The 23547-nt window shown below is 55.2% G+C and overlaps 1 protein-coding gene across 4 annotated transcripts in view; it reads left to right on the top strand.

Moving 5' to 3' along the window:
- Window positions 1-11273: 11273 nt before the first annotated feature.
- Window positions 11274-23547, top strand: part of PDE4A (phosphodiesterase 4A) — a 43150-nt gene continuing 30876 nt past the window's right edge. The window contains exon 1 of one of the 4 annotated variants that reach the window (XM_064381883.1): window positions 11274-11631. In XM_064381883.1, the coding sequence (XP_064237953.1) occupies window positions 11312-11631 (320 nt within the window). In that variant the 5' untranslated portion in view covers window positions 11274-11311. Of the gene's footprint in view, window positions 11632-15651; window positions 16470-21155; window positions 21398-22701; window positions 22839-23547 lie in introns of those variants that run through there. The other 3 variants (XM_064381882.1, XM_021676653.2, XM_012435975.3) reach the window with 3 other exon arrangements.

Below are 23547 nucleotides of genomic sequence, written 5' to 3'. Positions count from 1 at the left end.
GGCGGGAGGATCTCTGGAGCCCAGGAATTCAAGACTAGCAGGTTACTTGGGAGGCTGAACTGGGAGGACCATTTCAGCACAGGAGTTTGAGGCTGCAGTGAGCTGTTTGTGCCACTGCACTTCAGCCTGGGTGACAGAGAAAAACCCTGTCTCTAATAAATAAATAAATTAATCAATTAATTAAGAAAATAATTTCAGCTGGGCACTGAGCCTCACGCCTGTAATCCCAGCACTTTGGGGGCCAAGATGGGCAGATCACGAGGTCAGGAGTTCAAGACCATCCTGGCCAACACGGTGAAACCCAGTCTTTACTAAAAATATAAAAATTAGCTGGGTGTGGTAGTGTGCGCCTGTAGTCCCAGCTACTGGGAGGCTGAGGCAAGAGAATTGCTTGAACCAGGACTGGCAAAGTGGAGGCTGCAGTGAGCCGAGATTGTGCCATTGCACTCCAGCCTGGGTGACAGAGCAAGACTCTGTCTCAAAATAATAATTTCAAGACAATGACATCAGTACGTTAAATCTGGGAGTGTGGAACAGGTTGCAGATACATGAAGCTGGCCCTGGATACAGCTTAGAATAAGAAAAACTCCTGCCCTGGTGGAACAGAGGGTCTGGGGAGAGGGAGAATGTCAGGGGCAGTGAGAATTGAGAAGAAAAATAAAGGGGCCGAATGAGAGGTTGAGGGTAACAGTGCAGTGGGGAGGCATCTATCTCAGGGAAGGCTTCTGGAGGGACGAGACTTTGAGCAGGAGCCTGAAAGAGGTAAGGGAGTCAAGCAGAGTCATTCATTCACTCATTCATTCAAGAGATATTTGATGGCCAGGTGCGGCCCCAGCACTTTGGAAGGCTGAGGTGGGAGGATCACTGGAGCCCAGGTGTTCCAGCCCACCAGTCTGAGCAACATAGCGAGACCCTATCTCTACCAGAAAATTTTAAAATTAGGACAGGCGTGGTGGCTCACGCCTGTAATCCCAGCACTTTGGGAGGCTGAGGCGGGTGGATCACGAGGTCAGGAGTTTGAGACCAGCCTGTCAAGCATGGTCAAAACTCCGTCTCTACTAAAAATACAAAAAATTAGCCAGGCATGGTGGCGTGCGCCTGTAATCCCAGGTACTTGGGAGGCTGAGGCAGAAGAATTGCTTGAACCTGGGAGGCGAAAGTTGTAGTGAGCCGAGATCGTGCCACTGCACTCCAACCTGGGCAACAGAGCCAGACTCCATCTCAAAAAAAAAAGAAAAAGAAAAAGAAAAGAAAAATCAAGCTGGGTGCAGTGGCTCAAACCGGTAATCCCAGCACTTTGGGAGGCCAACGCAGGTGGATCACGAGGTTAATTGATCAAGACCATCCTGGCTAACACAGTGAAACCCTGTATCTACTAAAAATACAAAAAATTAGCTGGGTGTGGCGGCATGCACCTGTAGTCCCAGCTATAAGGGAGGCTGAGGCAGGAGAATCACTTGAACCTGGGAGGCGGAGGTTGCAGTGAACTGAGATTGCACCACTACACTCTAGCTTGGGTGACAAAGCAAGACTCCATCTCAAAAAAACTTTTTTTAAAAATGAAAGTAAGTTAACACAAAAATTAGAGTCAGGGCGATGGATATCTGAGGTCTGAATATTATCTAGGTGTTTGATGAACAGCAAAGAGGCTGGTGGCTTGGCCAGACACAGTGGCTCACGCCTGTAATCCCAGCACTTTGGGAGGTTGAGGTGGGAGGATCACCTGAGCCAAGGAGTTCCAGACCATCCTGGGCAACGTGGCAAGACCCCCTCTCTACAAAAAATTTAAAAATTAGCAGGCCATGGTGGTACTCGCCTGTGGTCCCAGTTACTTTGAAGACCGAAGCGAGAGGATCACTTGAGCCCAGGCGTTCAAGGCTGCCCTGAGCTATGAACGCATCACTGCACTCCAGCCTGGGCAACGGAGTGAGACCCTGTCTCAAAAACAAAACAAAAAAAACTTGGCAGGGCGCAGTGGCTCACACCTATAATCCCAGCACTTTGGGAGGCCAAGGCAGGTGGATCACAAGGTCAGGAGTTCGAGACCAGCCTGTACAACATGGTGAAAACCTGTCTTTACTAAAAATACAAAATTTCGCTGGGTGTGGCAGCACATGCCTGTAGTCCCAGCTACTTGGGAAGCTGAGGCAGGAGAATGGCTTGAACCTCAGAGGCAGAGGTTGCAGTGAGCCAAGATTGCACCACTGCACTCCAGTCTGGGCAACATAGGAGACTCCATCTAAAAAAAAAAAAAAGAAGAAGAGGAAAAAACTTAAAAACTTTATTGCTGCCTGGGGTTGGTGACTCACACCTCTAATCCCAGCACTTTGGGAGGCCGAGGCCAGTGGATTGCTTGAGCCCAAGAGTTCAAGACCAGCCTGACCAACATGCTGGAACCCGTTTCTATCAAAAAATCCAAAAATTAGCCAGGTGTGGTGGTGCATGCCTGTAGTTCCAGTTACTCTGGAGGCTGAAGAGGAGAATCGCTTGAACCCAGGAGGTGGAGGCTACAGTGAGCTGAGATCATGCCACTGCACTCCAGCCTGGGTGACAGAGTGAGACCCTGTCTCAAAAAACAAAAAAAAAAAACCCAAAAATTAAAAACAAAACAAAAAACAAAAACAAAGAAACTTTTATTGCTAAAAAAAAAAAAAAAAAAGGTAACTATCTCTGGGTGCAGTGGCTCACGCCTGTAATTCCAGCACTTTGGGAGGCCAAGGCGGGCGGATCACAAGGTCAGGTGATCGAGACCATCCTGGCTAACACAGTAAAACTCTGTCTCTACTAAAACTACAAAATATTAGCTGGGTGTGGTGTCAGGCGCCTGTAGTCCCAGCTACTCAGGAGGCTGAGGCAGGAGAATCTCTTGAACCTGGGAGGCAGAGGTTGCAGTAATCTTTTTGCTGGTGGAGGGACGTGCCTCAATGTTGATGGCTTCCAATTCATCAGGGTGGTGGTTGCTGAAGACTGGGGTGGTTGTGGCAATTTTTAAAAATAGGAAAACAGGCTGGGTGCGGTGACTCACACTTGTAATCCCAGCACTTTGGGAGGCCAAGGCAGGTGGATCACTTGAAGTCAGGAGTTCGAGGCCAGCCTGGTCAACACGGTAAAACCCTGTCTCTACTACAAATACAAAAATTAGCCTGGTGTGGTGGTGGGCACCTGTAATCCCAGCGACTTGAGAGGCTGAGGCAGAACTGCTTGAACCTGGGAGGCAGAGGTTGCAGTGAGCTGAGATGGTACCACTGCACTCCAGCCTGAGTGACAGAGCGAGACTTGTCTCAAAATAAATAAATAAATAAGATAATACTAATCATTCTTGAAAGTCAGATGTCCTCCTTGATCGATGGGCTGCAGAACGGATGCTGTGTTAGCAGGCATGAAAACCTCTCCTTGTACCTCTCCATCAGAGCTCTTGGGTGACCAGTTGCATTGACAATGAGCAGTCGTATTTTGAGATGAATCTTTTTTTCTGCGCGGGAAGTCTCAACTGTCAGCTTAAAATATTCAGTAAACAGATGTGCTGTCGTCAGGCTTTGTTGTTCTATTTATAGTGCAGAGGCCAAGCACACTCAACGTCATTCTTAAGGTCCCCAGGATTTTCAGAATAGTAAATGAGTGTTGGCTTCAACTGAAAGACACCAGCTGCATGAACCTTTAACAAGAGAGTCAGCCTGGCCTTTGAAGCTTTGAAGCCAGGCATTGACTTCTCTCTAGGGGGAAAGTCCTAGCTGGCATCTACTTCCAATAGAAGACGATTTTGTTGGGTGGGCGCCGTGGTTCACACCTGTAACCCTAGCACTTTGGGAGGCGGAGCCAGGAGGATTGCTTGAGCTCAGGAGTTTGAGACCAGCCTGGGCAACATGGCAAAACCCCTTCTCTATAAAAACACAAAAAATTAGCTGGGTGTGTGGTGCGAGCCTGTAATTCAACTACCCCGGAGGCTGAGGCACGAGAATCGCTTGACTTGGGAGGTGGAGGCTGCAGTGAGCTGAGATCGCACCACTGCACTCCTGCCTGGGCAACAGGCTCTTCCCATCCCCCTGACTGTCTCAAAAAAGAAAAAAAAACTATTTTGTCTACACTGAACAATTTGTGGTTGATTGTAGCCACCTACATTGGTGATTTTAGCTAAATCTTCTGGGTAACTTGCTGCAGCTGCTTTTTTTTTTTAACTTTTCTTATGAAAACACTTTTACAGCCAGGCACAGTGGCTCACACCTGTAATCCCAACGCTTTGAGAGGCTGAGGCAGACAGATCACGAGGTCAAGGGATTGAGACCATCCTGGCCAACATAGTGAAACCCTGTCTCTACTAAAAATACAAAAATTAGCTGGGCGTGGTGGCGCACACCTGTAGTCCCAGTTACTCGGGAGGCTGAGGCAGGAGAATAGCTTTAACCTGGGAGGCAGAGATTGCAGTGAGTCGAGATCATGCCACTGCACTCCAGCCTGGCTACAGAGCGAGACTCCATCTCAAAAAAAAAATTGCGATTTTTTAGGCTAGTCACAGTGTACCATGCCTGTAATCCCGGCAATTTGAGAGGTTGAGGTGGGAGGTTTGCTTGAGCCCAGGATTTTCAGACCAGCTTAGGCAACATAGTGAATCTCCATCTTTATTTAAAAAAACACAAAAATTAGCTGGGCATGGTGGTGTGTGCCTGTAATCCCAGCTACTAAGGAGGCTGAGGTGGGAGGATGGCTTTAGCCCAGGAGGTCGAGGCTGGGGGCCACGTGAATGGGTACCATTTCTTGCTCTGTTTGCTGGAGAATACAGGTTATAGTCAGAGTGGTGAGTGCTTTAATGGAGGTAGAAAACCTGCAGTGGGGGCCCAGAGTAAGGACTAGGGGAGTCTGGCTGAAAAATGGAGGTGACCTTTAAGCTATCTTTATACATTCATCCATTTGTTCAACAAATGTCTGTTGAGGGCCCACCAGTGCTAAAGGCTAGGTTGAAGAGATGATGTTTACATTCGTTTCCATTAAGTGACATTGATTTGAAGTGCTAGCTAAGGCAATAAGGGAAGAAAAAGAAGTAAGAACCAGACTGGGTGCAGTGGCTCATGCCTGTAATCCCAACACTTTGAGAGGCTGAGGTGAGAGGAGCGCTTCAGCCCAGGGGTTTGAGACCAGCCTGGACAACATGGCAAGACCCCATCTCTACAAAACAACAATAAAAATTAGCCAGGCATGATGCATGTGCCTGTCGTACCAGCTGCTACTCTAGAGGCTGAGGTGGGAGGATAGCTTGAGCCTGGGAGATAGAGACTGCAGTGAGCTGTGCAATGGTACCACTGCATTCCAGCCTGGACAACAGTGTGAGACCCTGTCTCAAAAAAAAAAAAAGAACCAGGCTGAGTGTGATGGCTCACATCTGTAATTCCAGCACTTTGAGTTTGAGTTTTAGTTTGAGCTCAGGAGTTCGAGATCAGCCTGGGCACCATAGAAAGACCCTCTTCTCTATTTAATAAACAAGAACAGGTGGGGTGCAGTGGCTCACACCTGTAATCCCAGCAATTTGGGAGGCTGAGGTGGGTGGATCACCTGAGGTCAGGAGTTCGAGACCAGCATGGCCAAGATGATGAAACTCTATCACTACTAAAAATACAAAAATTAGCTGGGCATGGTGGCGGGTACCTATAATCCCAGCTACTCGGGAGGCTGAGGCAGAGAATTGCTTGAACCCGGGAGGCGGAGATTGCAGTGAGTCAAGATCGCGCCCTGCACTCCAGCCTGGGCGACAGAGCAATACTCCATTTCAGAAAAAAAAAAAAAAAAAAATCAAACAAGTTTTCATGCCCTCCTGCAGCTAATATTCCAGTGTGAGGAGACACAAACCACCACACTCAGCTAATTTTTGTATTTTTAGTAGAGACGGGGTTTCACTATGTTGGCCAGGCTGGTCTTGAACTCCTGACCTCAGGTGATCCGCCCGCCTCGGCCTCCCAAAGTGCTGGGATTACAGGTGTGAGCCACCTCGCCCAGCCACAATAAATGTAATAAATAAATTACATAGTGTGGTATGAGGGGGGAAGATCGGGAAAGGGGAACCAGAAGTCCCGAGAGGTTGTATTATAATTTTAAATGGGGTGGGGTAAGAAAGAAAGAAATGCCTGAAAGGATGAGATATAAACAAAGTCCCAAAAGAGGTAAGGGACCTGTGGATTTTTTTTTTTTTCTTTTAGACAGAGTCTCCCTCTGTTGTCCAGGATGGAGTGCAGTGACCAGATCTTGGCTCCCTGAAACCACCACCTCCCGGGCCCAAGTGATTCTCCTGCCTAACCCTCCTGAGTAGCTAGAATTACAAGTGCCCGCCACCATGCCCGGCTAATTGTATTTTTAGTAGAGGTGGGATTTCACCATGTTGGCCAGGCTGGTCTCAAACTCCTGACCTCAGGTGATACACCTGCCTTGGCCTCCCAAAGTGCTGGGATCACAAGCCTGAGCCACTGCGCCTGGCCAACCTGCGGATATTTGAGGGAAGAGTTCCAGGTGGAGAGAATTGGAAGCGCAAAGGGCCTGAGGAACCAGCATGCTTGCTGTGTCCAGAAACAGCTAGACCAGTGTGGCCGGAGCTGAGGGCAGGTAGGTGACTGGGCATATCGGGCAGGACTGTGTGGGCCACGTTAGGACTCTGACTCTTCCTCTGAGTGAGGTAAGAACCATTGAGGGCTCTGGGTAGAGGAAGGTCATGATCTGAATCGAGTTCTAACAGGCTCCCACAGGGTCAGATGTTAGCATTTATTAAATATTTACTGAGTACCAGACACTATTCTGTTCAATATGGTTTGATCTCATTTCATTCTCACATGAACCCTATAGGGAATATCATTCCATTTCACAGAAGAGAAACTGAGGCTCAGAGGGTTTAAGACATTGACCCACGGCCACACAGCAATAATCTTCAGCGCCTGGGTGCCAAGGTAAAGTAAGCCAGCCTCTCCCTCCCCCAAGCATTTCAGACAAGGATCGGTGGCTGCAGAGCGCACCCGTCTTCGGGAACGGCGTCTGTGTCCCTGTCTGTCTGTTTCTATTTCCACACGTCCCTGTCTGTCTCCACGCGCCTCTGCCTGTGCGTCCCCCATCTGTGCCCAAGCCGCCGTCTCTCTGCGCCCGGCCCCCGCACATCGGAGCTATTTTGGGTTTAAGGCTTAAAAGCCCAACAGCTCGGAGGAGACGCTTCCTCCGGCCCCCGGCTCGGACCACGCGCCGCACGCGGCCAGCTCTGGGAGCTCCCAGTTTTTTCTGCGGGATCCCCGAGCCGGGGAAGCCCCCGCGGGAGGAAGGGTGGGGGCTGGGGCGACCCGGGCCCGGAGGCTCTAGGCCCCCCAGTGGCCAACCCGAGCATTGACGCCGTCAGGAGTCCAGCCGTGCGTCAGCTGTCGCCCTGGCAACGGGCGGGCGACGTCACCCATTGGTGGTGCGTCAGCCACCCGCTGACGTCATGCCCCAGGAGAGGCAATAGGCAAGGGGCGGGGGCGGGTTCTAGGCCCGGCCGGCAGGGGGAGCCGTGGGGCATTGATGGCAGATCCGTTTGGCTTGGTCCTGCAGGAGGCCCTGGCCCTGCCGACATGGCCCCCGCATCCCCAACGGCGCGCTAGGTTGGCAAAATGAAGAGGAGTCGCAGTGCCCTGACCGTGGCCGGGTCCGGGGACGAGGTGCGAGGGGAGGGGCTTGGGCTGGGGGCGGGGCTTCGCTCCCCTGGGAGACTATCGCCCTCTAGTGACTATGGCTATTTCCTGAACGTGGCTTCACTACTTCCAAGCAGCAAGGAATTTGGTCCCCTTGTGCCTCAGTTTACCCCCTTGATGCCATTTTTCTCCTGCTGCCCAGATTAAGAGGCTCTCAGCCGGCTCAGGGAAAAATGAGGAGAGGATTTTGGCGAGGAGATGGGAGGGGGCCATTGACATTAAGACCAAGAGGGGGCCTCTTAGACGTGGAGGGTGGGAAGAGACCCTAAAAAGGTGATGTGTTTGAGAGGTCTCACACGTGAGATAGAATGTAAAGATGTGACAAACCCAAAGGCTAGGGCATCGAGGCGGGACCCCACCAAAATTATGACTGAGAAGGGGCAGCCATAAGGATGGTTAGGGAACCCTCTGTGGGAGGGGTCAGCGAGTGGTTCACACAAGAAGGGCGCCTATACCCCCATTAGGTACTCCCTTAGATAGGTAGGGGTGTTCTTGGGGAGAGGGGCTCACAGCTTCCGAGCCAGGCCACGCCCCCATTCCACTTTGTCCCTCCCCAGAGACCGAGGGACACCCTCGAACCCGGCCGTGCCAGTATGCTGGGGGCCGACCTGCGTCGCCCTCGCCGCCGCCTCTCGTCCGGTCCTGGCCTGGGCTGGGCCCAACCTGAGCCCTCGGACCCTGGAGTCCCTCTGCCGCCACGGCCCACCACGCTGCCGCTGCTGATCCCACCGCGGATTTCCATCACCAGGGCAGAGAACGACAGGTAGGTAGGAGAGGGAGCAGAGTGGGAGGTGGGCTGGGGAGTCACCGTGCCAGCTGGGCTAGGTCCAGCCACCAGCGCTTCCCGATCTCCATGCTCCTGCGGTTTGCGAAACTAGCTGAAACTTGTCCTGTGGCGGGCTGTGACACCCCTCCCCCAAGGCACCCTTTGCGGGCTCTAGGAACCCTTTCTTTCATTGTCCAGCTGCCTGAGTCAGCAAGGGGCAGGACTGAGGAAAGAGGTGTCATGTCTCCAACCCCCAAGATGCCCCCATGTTCACAGAGCTGGAGCAGGTTGATCAGGCGGCTGTGCACCCGCCTCCGTGTCCCCTGCTGGGAGGATCAGGTTTCTTCCCCGCCTTGAAGGGGATGGTGGGGTCTTGTAAGGGGTCTGAACTGGCATTTTTCTTTCTCCTGGGGAGATGTGAGAAATATCTTTGAGCTCTGGGTTCACACAGCATCTCTTGCTGATCCTCATCTGGGGACCTACCAGGTACCCAACCAGTTTCCCAGGGTAATCAACCCCCCTCTTGGATCAAGAATGAGCAGTAAAGTCAGACAGCTGAGCTGGTCCTGGCTTCTGGCCGGCCCCTGCACCCTGCCCCCATGCCCTCCTCTGTTCTCTGCTCTCTGCAGTTCCAATCCACCCCCACCCCCATCTACTCAACTGGAGTGTTCTAGGGTCTCTGTTTCCGTCATGGTCCAATGGTTCATTTCCAGATAGGGAGAGCGAGTGACTGTCACTCGCCCCTTGAGCTGCTTAATTATACCTCCCCTTGCCCATCCCAGGAGCCTCAGGTCCAGTCGGTTTATCCCCCGCTCACCCCACTGCTCCTCGTTTCCTCTTTCTTCTACAACCCCAGCTGTGGCTTGACACCCCCACCCACCTCACATTACTCACCCACACCCCCTTCCAGATCTCTAACCAACGTTACAGCACCCCTCCCCCCCCAGAATTTGGCCCAGCCCAGGACTTTCAAATATGATCCGGGGAGAACTCGCAGCCCCTGCAAATTCCCTAGAAGCCGTTTGAGTGTGTACTGAGGGGGGTGTTCCTGAGAGAAGTGGGGGACACAGTGCTGGCCCCTGGGATACCCCGCGACTGCTGGAGGGGACCGGTTTTTGCTCGGCGTTCGCCCACGCCGGGAGCCCCCTCTGGCGGGGAGGAAAGTGGCTGTGGGGGTTGAAAAGACGGGCAGTCTTTTTTTTAATAAGGCGAAGGGCGAGGGGGTAGGGCGGTGGCAGACAGCATCGCCTGCCCTGGGGAGCCCGTGAGAGGGGGCGCACTGGGGCGGGGGCCTGGTCCTTGGGTCGCGCAGCAGAGCAGTTTCGCGTTTAAGCTCTTATGGGCGTGGTGGGGGCGGGACACGGGGGTGCGTGCACTCCCCCCGCCCAGCAGCCAGCCTTGGGGGGGTTGAGGGGGATGGGGGCGCACTCGGATCCCGCTCGCTCTCTGCTCGCTCGCTCGGCGCGGCGCTGGGGGAGGCGGGAGCGTGAGTCACGGCGACTCCCGATTTAGGTGCCGGAAGGGGGGCTCTGCCGGCGGGGGCCGCCGGGAGGAGGCTCGCCTGTTTACTCGCCTGAAAAGGGCACGGGGGTGCACTCCGCGGCTACCCGGGACCTTCCTCAGTTTACCTCCCGCAGAAGCGCTTTAGAAGAGGCAGCGATGTATAGAGCGGTGGGCGGGCAGCCGGGGTATCCGCCACAGGGTGTCCTCCTGGAGCCACAAGGGAATCAGTGGGACACACCCCAGAAACACCCCAAAGAGGCCCCAGGCCGACCACACACACATGCACACACACTAACATACATAGACGCCCTCGGACACTACAGTCAGACGACAGAGGCAGAATCGCGTGCACAACTCCGCAAGCACGCACAGACCACAAACGCATCCAAGCGCTTGAGAACACATTCACAGTCCCCAGGCCACCTGAAAAAAGACCCCGTAGGGATGCACATCATCCAAATAGGTAGCACATGTGCCCACACATCCTTCACCCACAGACACACACAGATATACACACAGCCAAATCCAGAGAAACGGGCAGACAACAGCAGCCAACCACGTGCGCACACACACTTCCAGCAGGCACTGAAAACACAGACAACCCTCGGAAGAGGCCACGTGCGCGCACATCCCGCCCCGGGCCCGCACCATCACTATCCTCCGACGCACAGACAGGAGATCCCACACACTCTGCCGCCGCCCGCTGCAGGCACCGCGCCGTTGGCACCGGGACCACTCCCCAAAAGCTCCCCCAGGCCAGGGGTAGCGGCGAGGACAAGCCAGCACCGGACTCCGCCCTCGCCATGATGGACCGACTGACTGACACTCTGGCAACCAGTCCGGTGTCTTCTTCCAGATCGGATTAACCGTTTAACTCCTTCGTGCCCGTGCGCGCCGCAGCCAAGCAGGGTGCTTTGGAGAGAGCGGAGTTCCAGCGCCCCCTCCCCGCCCGGAGCGGGGCTCTGCGTGGGCGGGAAGGGCCCCCCTCCTTAGGTGGCTGCCCCCCACTGGCCCGGACGAAGGAGGAGGGGGGCGGCGCTGACAGCCTCGGCGGGCGGAGGCCGGGGAGGGGCGGGACGGGGCGGGGGAGCCGGGGCTGGCGCCGAGCGGGGCGCGGAGCGCGGAGAGCGCCGCCCGGCACGGAGCACAGCTCCAAGCGCTGAGAGGAAGCCTCAGAGCCCGGCCCGGGGGCGATTGGCCCGCAGCGCCCCCGGGTCTGTCCCCGGGGCGCCATGGCCCTACTGCGGCCGGGCGCACCCGCGGGGCCCTGGGCTTGTTTGCTTGAGCGCAGCTGAGCGGGGTGTAGGTTGGAAAGGCCAGGCCCCCCGGGGCACAAGTGAGGGCCGGCGCCATGGAGCCCCCGACCGTCCCTTCAGAAAGAAGCCTGTCTCTGTCACTGCCCGGGCCCCGGGAGGGCCAGGCCACCCTGAAGCCTCCCCCCCAGCACCTGTGGCGGCAGCCTCGGACCCCCATCCGTATCCAGCAGCGTGGCTACTCCGACAGCGCGGAGCGCGCCGAGCCGGAGCGGCCGCCGCACCGGCCCATAGAGCGCGCCGATGCCATGGACACCAGCGACCGGCCCGGCCTGCGCACGACCCGCATGTCCTGGCCCTCGTCCTTCCATGGCACTGGTACCGGCAGCGGTGGCGCGGGCGGAGGCAGCAGCAGGCGGTAAGACTCCCCGCGGCGGTTGCGCGCGGAGCGGATGGGCGCGCAGGGAGGAGGCAACTCGAGCCGCCGGCCGCAGGGGGCGCTAGGATGCGGGTGGGGTCGGTGTGACTGGCGGGGGCGGAAGAGGGAGTTCAGCTGCGGGGGCATCCGGGACCTGGCCCCAGGTTGTGCGCGCTACGGGAGGCTTCCTGCTGAAGCCCATCTTGGGGTCCATTTAGGGGGCGCCATGCTGCTCGTGGTGTTAACAAAGTCTGGGTTGGGGAAGGGGGCTGCATCTTTAGGGGTCCGTATTCTTGGTGACAATACAGGACAGCGGCTAATCTGGGAACCACTTGGAGGGACCTTCCTGGGGGCACTATGCTGAGGGCTAGATTCGCAGTGTTGGGTACTCTTGGGGCACTCGGTAAGGGGGTGCCTGCTGGGACCAGGATCTTGAGTTTAGGCTGGGCTGCTCTCAGGTTCCTTCTAGGGGGTGGAGGACTCTATTGCAGGGATGTTAGCGGACTCTTCCTGCAGCAGCTGGGGTCAGAAATCCAGAGGGTGTCTCTTGGGGGAGCACTGTTTTGGGAGGCTTCTGTTAGGTTGGAGTTCTCCTCTCAGGGCAGGAGTGTTAGGGTTCAGTAGCTGCTCAGAGGCAGGAAACAGTGGAAGGGGGCACAGTCCCAGCGCAGAGGGAAGGAGTCCCGGACTGCAGAGGTGACAGTACAGTGAGGGTGTGCATGCTGAGCCTGGTCTCTTCCGAGGGTCTCTTCTGACAGTCCTGCGTTTGCTCCAGCGGTCTGGGTATGACCAGCTGTGGCTGCCTTAGTTGTGTGTTCTGCATGAGTTTCTGGGGTCTCGTGATGGTGACACAGTGACTATGTGCCCTCCAGGGACAGTGTAATCGTGACAGTGTGACAGGGCAGTGTGACTGTGTGCTTCTGGGACAGTGTTTGTGACAGTGACTGTGTGTGCTCCAGGAATGCTGTGACTGTCACAGGGTGACTATGGGGCCTCATGGGATGCTGTGACTGGGACAGTGACTGTGTCTGCTCCTAGGACAGTGATTGTGCAATGGTATTGGTGCTCTAGGGACAATGTGATTGTGTCAGTGTGCATTTCTGACATGCGGTGATTGTGGCACTAGGATGTCTACACTCGGGGAACACTGTGATCGAGTCAGTGGAACAGTCTGTGCTCCCTGGACGTTGTGATTGAAACACTGGCTGTGCGTTCCTCTTCGCCAGGTGCTCACGTCTGAGAGTTGGTGCTCTGACATGTGGTCTGTGTGTTCCCTCTGCCTGGTTTATCCTAAGAACTGGTGTCCTCTAACCACCTGGCGTTCTTAGTTACTGCTCCCACTCTGATGGTGCTCCAGGGTCTGATGGTGTGTGCTGCAGTGATGTGTGCAACTGACAGCTTTGCCCGTGTGCTCTACCTGATGCCCACGGATGCCCCACTGCTGGGGATATCACCAAGACGATCAGATTCGGGCTTCTTATCCCTGGAGCTTCTGAGTGAGGCCCCTCTAAGATGTAGCCCTACTCTTCCTAAGTAGCTCTTTGGGGGTCTTCAGCAGTCATTGAAGCCCTCCAGGCCACCCTGCCTCTGTTCTGGTCACCCCCAGCCTCAGGACCCTGCACCCTCGTCCCTACCAGGAAGCAAGTGTCTGGGGCCCAGCACACATGGGCTGATATTTCCCAAAGTGAACTGGAGAGAGGCTGAAGGAAGAGAAAGCTGGAATCAACAGAAAATGCTAAAAACAGGGGCAGGGAGCCAAACTGGCACAGGTCACTGTCCTAAGACACCAAGGGGCCGGGCGCGGTGGTTCACGCCTGTAATCTCAGCACTTTGGGAGGCCGAGGTGGGCGGATCACTTGAAGTCAAGAGTTCGAGACCAGCCTGATCAACATGGAGAAACCCTGTCTCTACTAAAAATACAAAATTAGCTAAGTGTGGTGCTGCATGCCTGTAATCCCAGCTACTCGGGAGGCTGAGGCAGGAGAATGAACCTAGGAGGCGGAGGTTGCGGTGAGCTGAGATCACACCATTGCACTCCAGCCTGGACAACAAGAGCAAAACTCTGTCTTATAAAAAAAAAAAAAAAAAAAAAAAGACACCAAGGGACAGGTGAAATGCAGTAGGATCCGGGCCCCATTCCTATGCAAGTCTCCAGGGACTCCTCCTCTGCTGGTCTCTGGGCACTGAGTCTTAGGGGACGTGACTGAGTGGTAATAATCATTATTATTTTAGTGGTATCCATTTTGCAATGGTTCACCCACTGGCTCCATGACAGGGACTTTTCCATGCATCCTCATCCCCAGTGCCCTGGGTATTGCAGCAGGGTATTCCTGCCGGCATATGGGGAAACTGAGGCCCAGAGACAAAAACCTTTTTCTTTCTTACCCAAGCTCACACAGCCAGGAGATAGCAGAGCTGTAATTGCAAGGCAGGTCCACTTGATTCCTGTGCATCTTTTTTTTTTTTTTTTTTTGAGACAGAGTTTCACTCTTGTTGCCCAGGCTGGAGTGCAATGGCGTGATCTCAGCTCACTGCAACCTCTGCCTCCTGGGTTCAAGTGATTCTCCTGCCTCAGCCTCCCAAGTAGCTGGGATTACAGGCCTGCACCACCACAACTGGCTAATTTTGTATTTTTAGTAGAGACAGGGTTTCACCATGTTGGTCAGGCTGGTCTTGAACTACTGACCTCAGGTGATCCACCCGCCTCGGCCTCCCAAAGTGCTAAGATTACAGGCATGAGCCACTGCGCCCAGCCTCCTGTGCATCTTTGTATAAGTCTCTTGCCCTCCCTGAGCCTCAATTTTCCAGTTTGTAAAGTGGAGCTGTTGTTGGCACTGCCGTGTGGGGGTCAGTTTGAGGGTTCTGTGAGCTTGGGGATGTGTGTAAAGGACTAAACATAAGTAGATCTTCACTCAGGGACCTGGACTAAGGCAGAGGGGCCTGAGTAGACCCCATTTCTCCAGGGTGACAAGGACAAACAGGAACCTTAACCACATCCCCACATAGACTGGGGTTTCTGTTTCACTGTGGGTCTGCGCAACCTTCAGTGTCTGTGCTGAGGTCCTCAGCTGGGACTGGTGGGTGGGTGTGGCTGGCGTCGGTTCCAGGGTCCTCCCCCACCCCCAGAGAGAAGGAGGAAGGTCTCTGATGGCAAACTCAATGCTCAGAATGAGCATTTCTTCAGAAAGGGGGTTTTACCAGGGCACACACAGGATTCAGTGCTCCCCACATTGGTGTCCATCCAGCTACCACAAAAAGAGTCCAGCCAGCTCCCCCATTTGGGTCAAAGGAATCCCCAGAGAGAGGGCACTGCCCCCCCACTATCCGAGATGTCATCCAAACCTCCCTTCCAGACCTGAGGATGTATGAGACGGCTGAGTCACGGCACAGCCACGATCTGTCAAGAGGCAGATGGAGAGGGAGGAAGAGGAGGACTTTGGTGATGGGGGGTGGGGAACTGTCTGAACCGGGGATGGGGCCAACATACAGGCCCCGCGTTCCCCTGCCCTGGGCCCTAAAACTCTCCCCATCAAGGTGGGGCCACAGCGTGGCCCCAGGAGCAGGTGGAGGCAGACAGCTAGGGTCTTTGGTCTCTAGTTTCTGTCTCCACTTGGGTCCTCGCCTCCCCCTTGTCCCTGACGGTCCCAAGTACCTGGATGTGGGTTGGGAGCGGGTCTTCCCGCGCGCCCTCTGCCGGACAACGGGGAAGGCACAGCCTAAGTGTGCGCTCCGAGCGCGGACCTGCCCCAGAGATGCCAGTCCCGGAGCAGAGCAAAGTCGCCGCCGCCGTCGCGGCACCCCGTATTATTATTTCATGTTTATTGAGCATCGTGGAGGGCAGGCGCCAGGCCGGCTGACCGCAGGCTGCGAGTGGGGTCCTCATCCTCCCGGGCTTGGGACCAGGCCGCTGTCCTCAGGTGCCACCCGCTGCCACGCGCTGCAGGGACTGCCGCCTGGAGGACAGGGAGGAACCAGGCTGAAAAGTTGCGTCCGTGGAGTTCCCGTCCCACCTCCGCTCGCTTGCCTGGCAGGCCGAGGAACCGTAGCATCCTTGGCTTTGCACGTTTGCCCGGGAAACAGAGACCATAGTACTTGCCCAAGGTCACACAGCGAGGAAGGGCAGAATAGGAGTTAAAAATCAGATCTCCTCCACTCCAGACTGCTCGGTGACATTCACATGGCCGCTGACTCGCTGTGTGACTTGGGGCCAGCGATTGTACCTCTCTGAGCCTTCGTTTCCTCATCAGTCAAGTCAGGCTGAAAAATAAGAACTGCCCACCCCCAGGGCTGTGGTGAGGCTGATATGTTTGACGTAGGCGCTGGGCAGCCGGGAGCTGGTGTTCTGAGAAAGTCCTTCCTCAAATGACATCAGCAGAGAGAAAGGGGGCATCCCCCAAACCGCAAACCCGGATGGTGGGGAGGGTGTCCATATTTTATTGGTAACAGATTGACTGCAGGTTCTTACGACTTTAGAGAAACTGGGGCTTTGGGCCTGGGAGAGCCACAGTCTGGCAGGGTGAGGACAGAATTTTGAGGGCATCTGAGCCCACTCTTCACTGTAGAGTATGAAGAGTTCAAATCTGCCCGGCTTGGGTTCATGCCTGTGCTCCCAGCACTTTGGGAAGCCGAGGCAGGTGGATCATTTGAGGTCAGGAGATCGAGACCAGCCTGGCCAACATGGTGAAACCCTATCTCTACTAAAAATACAAAAATTGGCCGGACGTGGTGGTGGGCGCCTGTGATCCCAGCTACTTGGGAGGCTGAGTCAGGAGAATCGCTTCAGCCTGGGAGGCTGAGGTTGGAGTGAGCCGAGGTCCAGCAACTGCACTTCAGTCCAGGTGAGAGAGTAAGACCCTGTCTTAAAAAAAAAAGGGGGCGGGGGGCTGGGCGTGGTGGCTCACGCCTGTAATCCCAGCACTTTAGGAGGCCGAGGCCGGTGGATCACTTGAGGCCAGAATTTCGAGACCAGCCTGGCCGACACAATGCAAAACCCTGTCTCTACTAAAAATACAAAAATTAACTGGACACACACCTGCAATCCAAGCTACTTGGGAGGCTGAGATGGGAGGATTGCATGAACCCAGGAAGCAGAGGTTGCAGTGAGCTGAGATCACACCACTGCGTCCACCCTGGGTGACAGAGCGAGACTATATATAAAAAAAAAAAATAGTAAGTAAAGCTGTATGATAATTTAAGATGATCACACAGGATATGAAAAAAAAGAGGGATCCTGAGGTCAGGGAAGACCTCTCTGAGGAGGTGACATTTGAACAGCGACCCAAATAAAATGAGGGAGGATGCTATGTGGGCGTCTGATGGAAAAGGGTGCCAACCAGAGGGAAGAGTCAGTGCAGAGGTCCTATGGTGGGAATGTGTCTGATACGTTGGAGGCAAGTGTGCCTGAGGCAGAGAGCGAGGAGGGAGTGGAAGAAAAGGAGGCAGGGAGGTGACAGGCAGCTCATGTAAGGCCTACTAGATCATGAGGCCATGATCAAGGTTGGCTTTAGGCCTCAGTTTACATCTGGCTTCCTAGGAAGGGAACTCATCCATGAAGGGCTTGTGTAGCCTCATGGCTAAAATTCCTGTCTCTGAAGCCAACAAGCTGGGTCCATAATCCAACTCTGATCTTCCTAGGCTGGGAGACCTTGGCCAAGTCACTTCTTCTCTCTGGGCCTCAGCTTCCCCTCCTTTGAAATGGGCCTAGTAAGAACCATATTCCTAAGGGCTGATGTGATGAATTGGCAGAACAATTCAGGGAAGCTAAGGGCATTGAAGCCTTAGCTGGTCAGTGAACAGAACTGCAACTCTGGGACGGGTACAGCGGCTCATGCCCAGCACACTATGGGAGGCTGAGAGGGGGCAAATCACTTGAGCCTGGGAGGTGGAGGTTGCAGTGAACCACTATCATGTCACTGCACTGCAGCCTGGGTGACAGAGTGAGACCCTGTCTTTAAAAAAAAAAACAATAGGGACAATAATATCAACTGGGGCCAGGTGCGGTGGCTCATGCCTATAATCCCACACTTTGAGATGTCAAAGTGGAAAGATCCCTTGAAGCCAGGAGTTTGAGACCAGACTGGGCAACATACAAAGTCCCCATTTCTACAAAAGTTTTAAAATTAGGCAGGTGTTATAGCACGCACCTGTAGTCTCAGCTACTTGGGGGGCTGACGTCAGAGGATGACTTGAACCAGGAGGTCGAGGTTGCAGTGAGCTATGATCATGCCACTGTACTCCAGCCTGGGTGACAGACTGACACCCTGCCAAAACAAAAATACAAAAAAAAAAAAAAAAAATAGTATCACCTGGTAGGTATTTGATATCTATTTTGTAAGGATTAAATGAGATCATAAGACCAGGTTAGGTGGCTCATGCCTGTAATCCCAGTACTTTGGGAGGCCAAGGCAGGCGGATTGCTTGAGCCCAGGAGTTCAAGACCATTCTGGGTAACATGGGAAAGCCCCATCTCTAGAAAAAATACACACACACACACACATACACACAGGCTGGGCGTAGTGGCTCATGCCTGTAATCCTAGCACTTTGGGAGGCCAAGGTGGGCGGATCACCTGAGGTCTGGAGTTCCAGCCTGGCCAACATGACAAAACCCCATCTCTACTAAAAATATAAAACTGAGCTAGGTGTGGTGGCAGGTGCCTATAATCCCAGCTACTCAGGAGCCTGAGGCAGGAGAATTCTTTGAACCCGGGAGGCAGAGGTTGCAGTGACCTGAGATCGCATCATTGCACTTCAGCCTGGGCGACAAGAGTGAAACTGCCACCCAAAACAAACAAACAAACAAAAATAAGCCGAGCATGGTGGCGCACATGCTACTCAGCTACTCAGCTACTCAGGAAGCTGAAGTTGAAGGATCACTTGACTCCAGGAGGCTGTGACTGCAGTGAGCTATGATTATGCCACTGCACTACAGCCTGGATAACAGAGTGAGATCCTGTCTCAAAAAGAGGGAGAGACAGAGAGAGAGAGATCGATCATAGCTAGAGGCACTGGCGCACAGGAGGCTTTCTAAAGGGTTAGTTGCTATCATCACCATCATCGTCATTATCATCATCATCTGTAACCTCTGGCTAGTATAGTGGCTTGTGTATTATAAGTCCTAAGTAAATGTTTGTCAAATAATAACTGTAACTCATATTAAGTAAGTGCTTACTAGGTTCAGACACTTTTTTGAGCCTTTTATGTGTCCATCCATGGGGTGAGTGGTAGTATTATACCCATTTTACAACTGGAGAAACTGAGGCTCAATGAAATAAAGTGACTAGCCCAAGATGAAATGGCTAAGAAGTGCCAGAGGCCACACGGAAGCCCGGTGAGGACCAGGGCCCATGGCATCAGAGCCAGTGCTAGAGAAAGACAAATACTTCACAGAGGTGAACTCAGGAAATAGAGAATCACGGCTGGGTGCCATGGCTCACACAGGTTGATCACTTGAGGAGTTCGAGACCAGCCTGGCCAACATGGTGAAACCCCTATTTCTATTAAAAATACAAAAAAGTTAGCTAGGCATTGTGGCACACACCTGTAATCCCAGCTACTCGGGAGGCTGAGGCACAAGAATCCTTTGAACCTCAGAACCAGAGGTTGCAGTGAGCCAAGATTGTGCTACTGCACTCCAGTCTGGGTGACAGTTCAAGACTGTCTCAAAAAAAAAAAAAAAAAAAAGGAAGCCAGGTGTAGTGGCTCACACCTGTAATCCCAACACTTTGGGAGGCTGAGGTGGGTGGATCCCAAGGTCAGAACATCGAGACCATCCTGGCTAACAGTGAAACCCCATCTCTACTAAAAATACAAAAAATTAGACAGGTGTGGTGGCACGTGCCTGTGGTCCCAGTTACTCAGGAGGCTGAGGCAGGAAAATCGCTTGAACCTGGAAGGCGGAGGTTGCAGTAAGCTGAGATCATGCCACTGCACTCCAGCCTGGGCGACAGAGTGAGACTCTATCTCAAAAAAAAAAAAAAAAAAAAAAGGAAAGGAAAGAAAAGAAAAGAAATAAAATAGAGATTCACCTCTTTTTTTCTTGTTTTCTTGAGACAGGGTCTCACTGTCTCAAAGATGGTGCAGTGGCACCATCATAACTCACTGCAATCTCAACCTCTTGGCTCAGGTGATCCTCCCACCTCAACCTCCAGAGTAGCCTGGACCACAGGCTCATGCCATTATGCCCGGCTAATTTTTGTAATTTTTTGTAGAGATGAGGGTCTCACCATGTTGCCCAGGCTGGTCTGGAACTCCTAGGCTCAAGTGATTCTTCTGCCTTTGCGTCCCAAAGTGCTGGGATTACAGGCATGAGCCACCACGCCCAGTTTCTAAGGGTGTTTTAAGAGTTTTAAGAAACATCTCAGGAACTGTGGGTGGCATTCTAGGTTATCCACAAGGACTGTGGGTACATCTTGGGAGTCTGTCCTAGGGTTTGAGACTGTCTTAGGAGCTGGAGAGGAATCTATCTATTTGTGCCCCTGGGGTCTGTTGGGGCACACTAGATTTTGGTGGCATCTCCATGATTACTGGGGCATCCCCTGAGTCTGATGGCGCTCCTGAGGTTGTCTTAGGGTCTCAGCACTTGTAGGGGCATCTCAGGGATGCTATAGAGCCATTCAGGGATTACAGGACATCAGAGGGACTGTGGAGGTGTTCCTGGGGTCTGTGAAAGACTCTAGGATTTGGGGGGACCTATATTTGGTCTATGAAAATGGCCCTCTGGGTGTGGGGGATGCTGGGGGTGCTCTGGGAGGGTCTATGCACAATGGGATGATGAGAGTCGGGGATGATGGGGGGCCCTGGAGGAATCTGAGGAACTGTGGCGGGGGGCCTGGGATCTGAAGGGTCCCCCTGGCCCTCAGAGCACCACTGGCAGGGAGTTTGTAGGAGCACCCCCAGAGATTCAGAGGTGTTCCTGGCATTTGTGGGTGCACCCTGGATTCTTGGGGTCCTGGGGCTTTGGCATGTCTCAGAAACATTGAAGACACTGGTAGGATATGGGGACATCTGGGGAGCTATAGGAGTGCCCCAGGGTCTATGAGGCCATCTCAGAACACCTCTAAGTTGTGTTGAGAAGCCCAGGGATTTGGGGGGTACCCCTAGACTTCTTGTGTGTGGATGTCTCAGGGACAGTGAGGGTGCTGCTTAGCATTCTGAGGGACTGTGGGGCTGCTCCTGAGCTTGAGGGACCTGTCAACTCCACGGGGAGTTTGCAGGAGTGTCCCCAGAGATTTGGAGGTGTCCCTGATGTTTGTGGGGACGCGACCGGCGATTGTGAGGACATCAGAGCCAATGCGGGGCGGCCTTGGGGTCTGCGGGGAATGCAGGGGAGTCCCCGCCGAAGCCTTGCGGGCGCCCCAGACCCGCCCCGCCCTGGGGGCGGCCCCAGCGCGAAGCCGGAAGGGCCGAGGCGACGGGGCGGGGTGGGGCCCGCGGGCCCGGGGCTGGGCGGGCGGCCTTTGTGGGCCTCGCAGGGTGGGCGGCGCAGCTCCCCAGCGCCCGCCGAGGCGGGGCTGCCCCGCGGCCATGGCGGGGCCGCGCGGCCTAGGCCGCATCCCGGAGCTGCAGCTGGTGGCCTTCCCGGCGGTGGTGGCGGCAGAGGATGAGGCGTTCCTGCCCGAGCCCCTGGCCCCGCGCGCGTCCCGCCGCCCGCGTTCACCGCCCTCCTCGCCCGTTTTCTTCGCCAACCCGTCCCCAACTTTCCGCAGGCGCCTTCGACTTCTCCGCAGCTTCCAGGATTTGGGCCGCCACGCATGGGCTGGGGCTGGGTAAGTGCAGCACTAGTGGCTGTGGGTTCGAGTCACCCCTGGCCACCGCCGGGGTCTGCGGTTCTTGGCTCGCTCTCTCCAGCCTCACTTTCCTCTTCTGTCACGTAGCGGAAATCAAAGTCATCTTTGCCCGCCAGGGTTGCCGTGGAGACCTCTGATAGGGCATGCATTAGACGTTTAATAAATGTTGCATCCCTCCCACTTCCTGTGCAAACCTGAAGCTGTGGTCACGCTTTGGAGGAGTGAGGGCGAGTTGCTGTCCAGGTCTTGTGTTCATCCTGGGGTCATGTGTTCAGTTCTGTTAGCCTCAGTCTACGGGCCTGTGAAATGGGGACAGCCGTGCCCTCTGGGGGTGGCCTTGCGGTGAGGCTCGGTGTCATTGCTTGCACCGGGCCACGGAGGGCAAATGGAAGTTCCCTTCTGGGCAGACGGGCGGTGGGCTGTGGGGGCGGGAAGTCTGGGGGTGACAGGCCCCGAGGCCACATCCGGTCTGGCTTTCTAATGTCGGTGTATCTTGGAGGCAGAGGTTGGCAGCCCGGAGTTGGGCACGGGCGCTTCTCAGGGTCCTCTGCCTTTCCGTCTTCCACCTACTTTCTCTGTGCACTTGAGGCACAGACTGAAGGAGGGCATGGCGGGGCCGGACCCGGCCCAGCGACTGGCCCTGGGAACAAAATGGGGCGGGGACAGAAGAGGAGGAGGGGCTGGGGCCTTTGGGAGCCCCGCGTGGGGTCCGCAGGATGTGTGTAGGGAAATTGTTGCCTCTCTCCGGGTCTCTCTCTCTCTACGTCCTGAGTCTCTGTCTCCACTTCTGTCTCAGATTCTGTCTCTGTTTTGTCTCACTTCTCCACAGCTGCACCTTCCCCTCCCCTGGGTTTATGTCACCCGGGGGCGCACGGCGATCAGAGACCTCGCGGGCCCAGCTCCACGTCAGGGCAGGGAGGGGGGGAAAAGGCGGGGCCGGAGGCGGTGGCAGGAGGGCGGGCCCGGAGCCGGGAAACTGGAGCCCCGGGGCACCCCAGAGGCCTGGGAGGGAGGGGACGGGGGGAGGGGGGCGAGGGGGAGTGTGCGCCCAGTTCCGCAGGACCCCTGCAGGGGAAGACGTACAGAGTGCCTGTGCGCCCCCCCTCCCCCGTGCAGACGCGGGAACGCCTGACCCCCCAAGTTTGTCCCAGGGGGAGGTCACCAGAGTAGTGGAGGCGGTGCCGGCAGTGGAGGCCGCAGACACCTTGGGCCTGGCCAGCAGTGCGCGCCTCACCGCCCTGCCGCCGTCCCCATGCGAGCCCAGACGACGACGCTTGGCTCGCATGCGCTCCGGTGCAGCGCCCCGGGGCCGACCCCGGCCCCCTGCCCTGGCACTGCCCCCCACGGGCCCCGAGTCCCTGACCCACTTCTCCTTCAGCGATGAGGACACCCGTCGGCACCCTCTGGGCAGAACTGTCAGGTGGGTGGCCCATGGCCAGTCAGTCCTTTTAATACCGGAGGGCACTGGCTGTGCTGGGGGTTGGGGGTGGGGTGCTGAGTCTACTTGGGGGAGTCCTCTAAGTGGCGTCCAGGATCTGGCTGGGGCCCTACCGCCTTTCCTGTCCCCAAAGGCCCGGGGTGCTGCTGAGGGCCTCTTGAAGGTGGCAGCCCCCAAAGTGGGTGCTAGGTCCTTTCTCCATTCCTGCCTATCTAAGGTAGGACCCGGCACCCTCTTTGTGCCCCTAAACCAGGGCTTCCAGCATTCACTTTGGCTGCAAATACGGGTGTCCAGCGTCACCTGGGCTCCACTCCCAGGCCACTGGCCTAGAACCAGGTCCCTAAGTCCCTGCCTGGCTCAGTGTCTCCAGCCTTACCTTCCCCACCCCCTCTCCTGCTGGGGCGGCCAGGCTGAAAACTAAGCTGGGATGGGGGTGGGGAGGGCAGATTCTGGGAGCCTGGAGGGTGTTGAGAATCTGGACTGAGCTGGGCCTGTGGGTGGTCTTTAAGTTCTCAGAATTCTCGGGGGTTCCTAGCCTTGTTCTTGCTCTCTCCTGCTCCATGGTCTCTAACACACACACACACACACACACACACACACACACACACACACGGCCACACATGGGGCAATCCGGGTCACCTGGTGTTTACTGTATTAAATGTGGGTCTCCTGGCCGCACCAGGAGGACCCT

The sequence above is a fragment of the Aotus nancymaae genome, unplaced genomic scaffold (genome assembly GCF_030222135.1).
Source record: "Aotus nancymaae isolate 86718 unplaced genomic scaffold, 86718_ANA_hifiasm-v0.15.2.pri h1tg000028l, whole genome shotgun sequence".
Taxonomy (NCBI): Eukaryota; Metazoa; Chordata; class Mammalia; order Primates; family Aotidae; genus Aotus; species Aotus nancymaae.
Note: the sequence above shows the minus strand (reverse complement) of the source record. Positions and strands in the feature narration are given on the sequence as shown.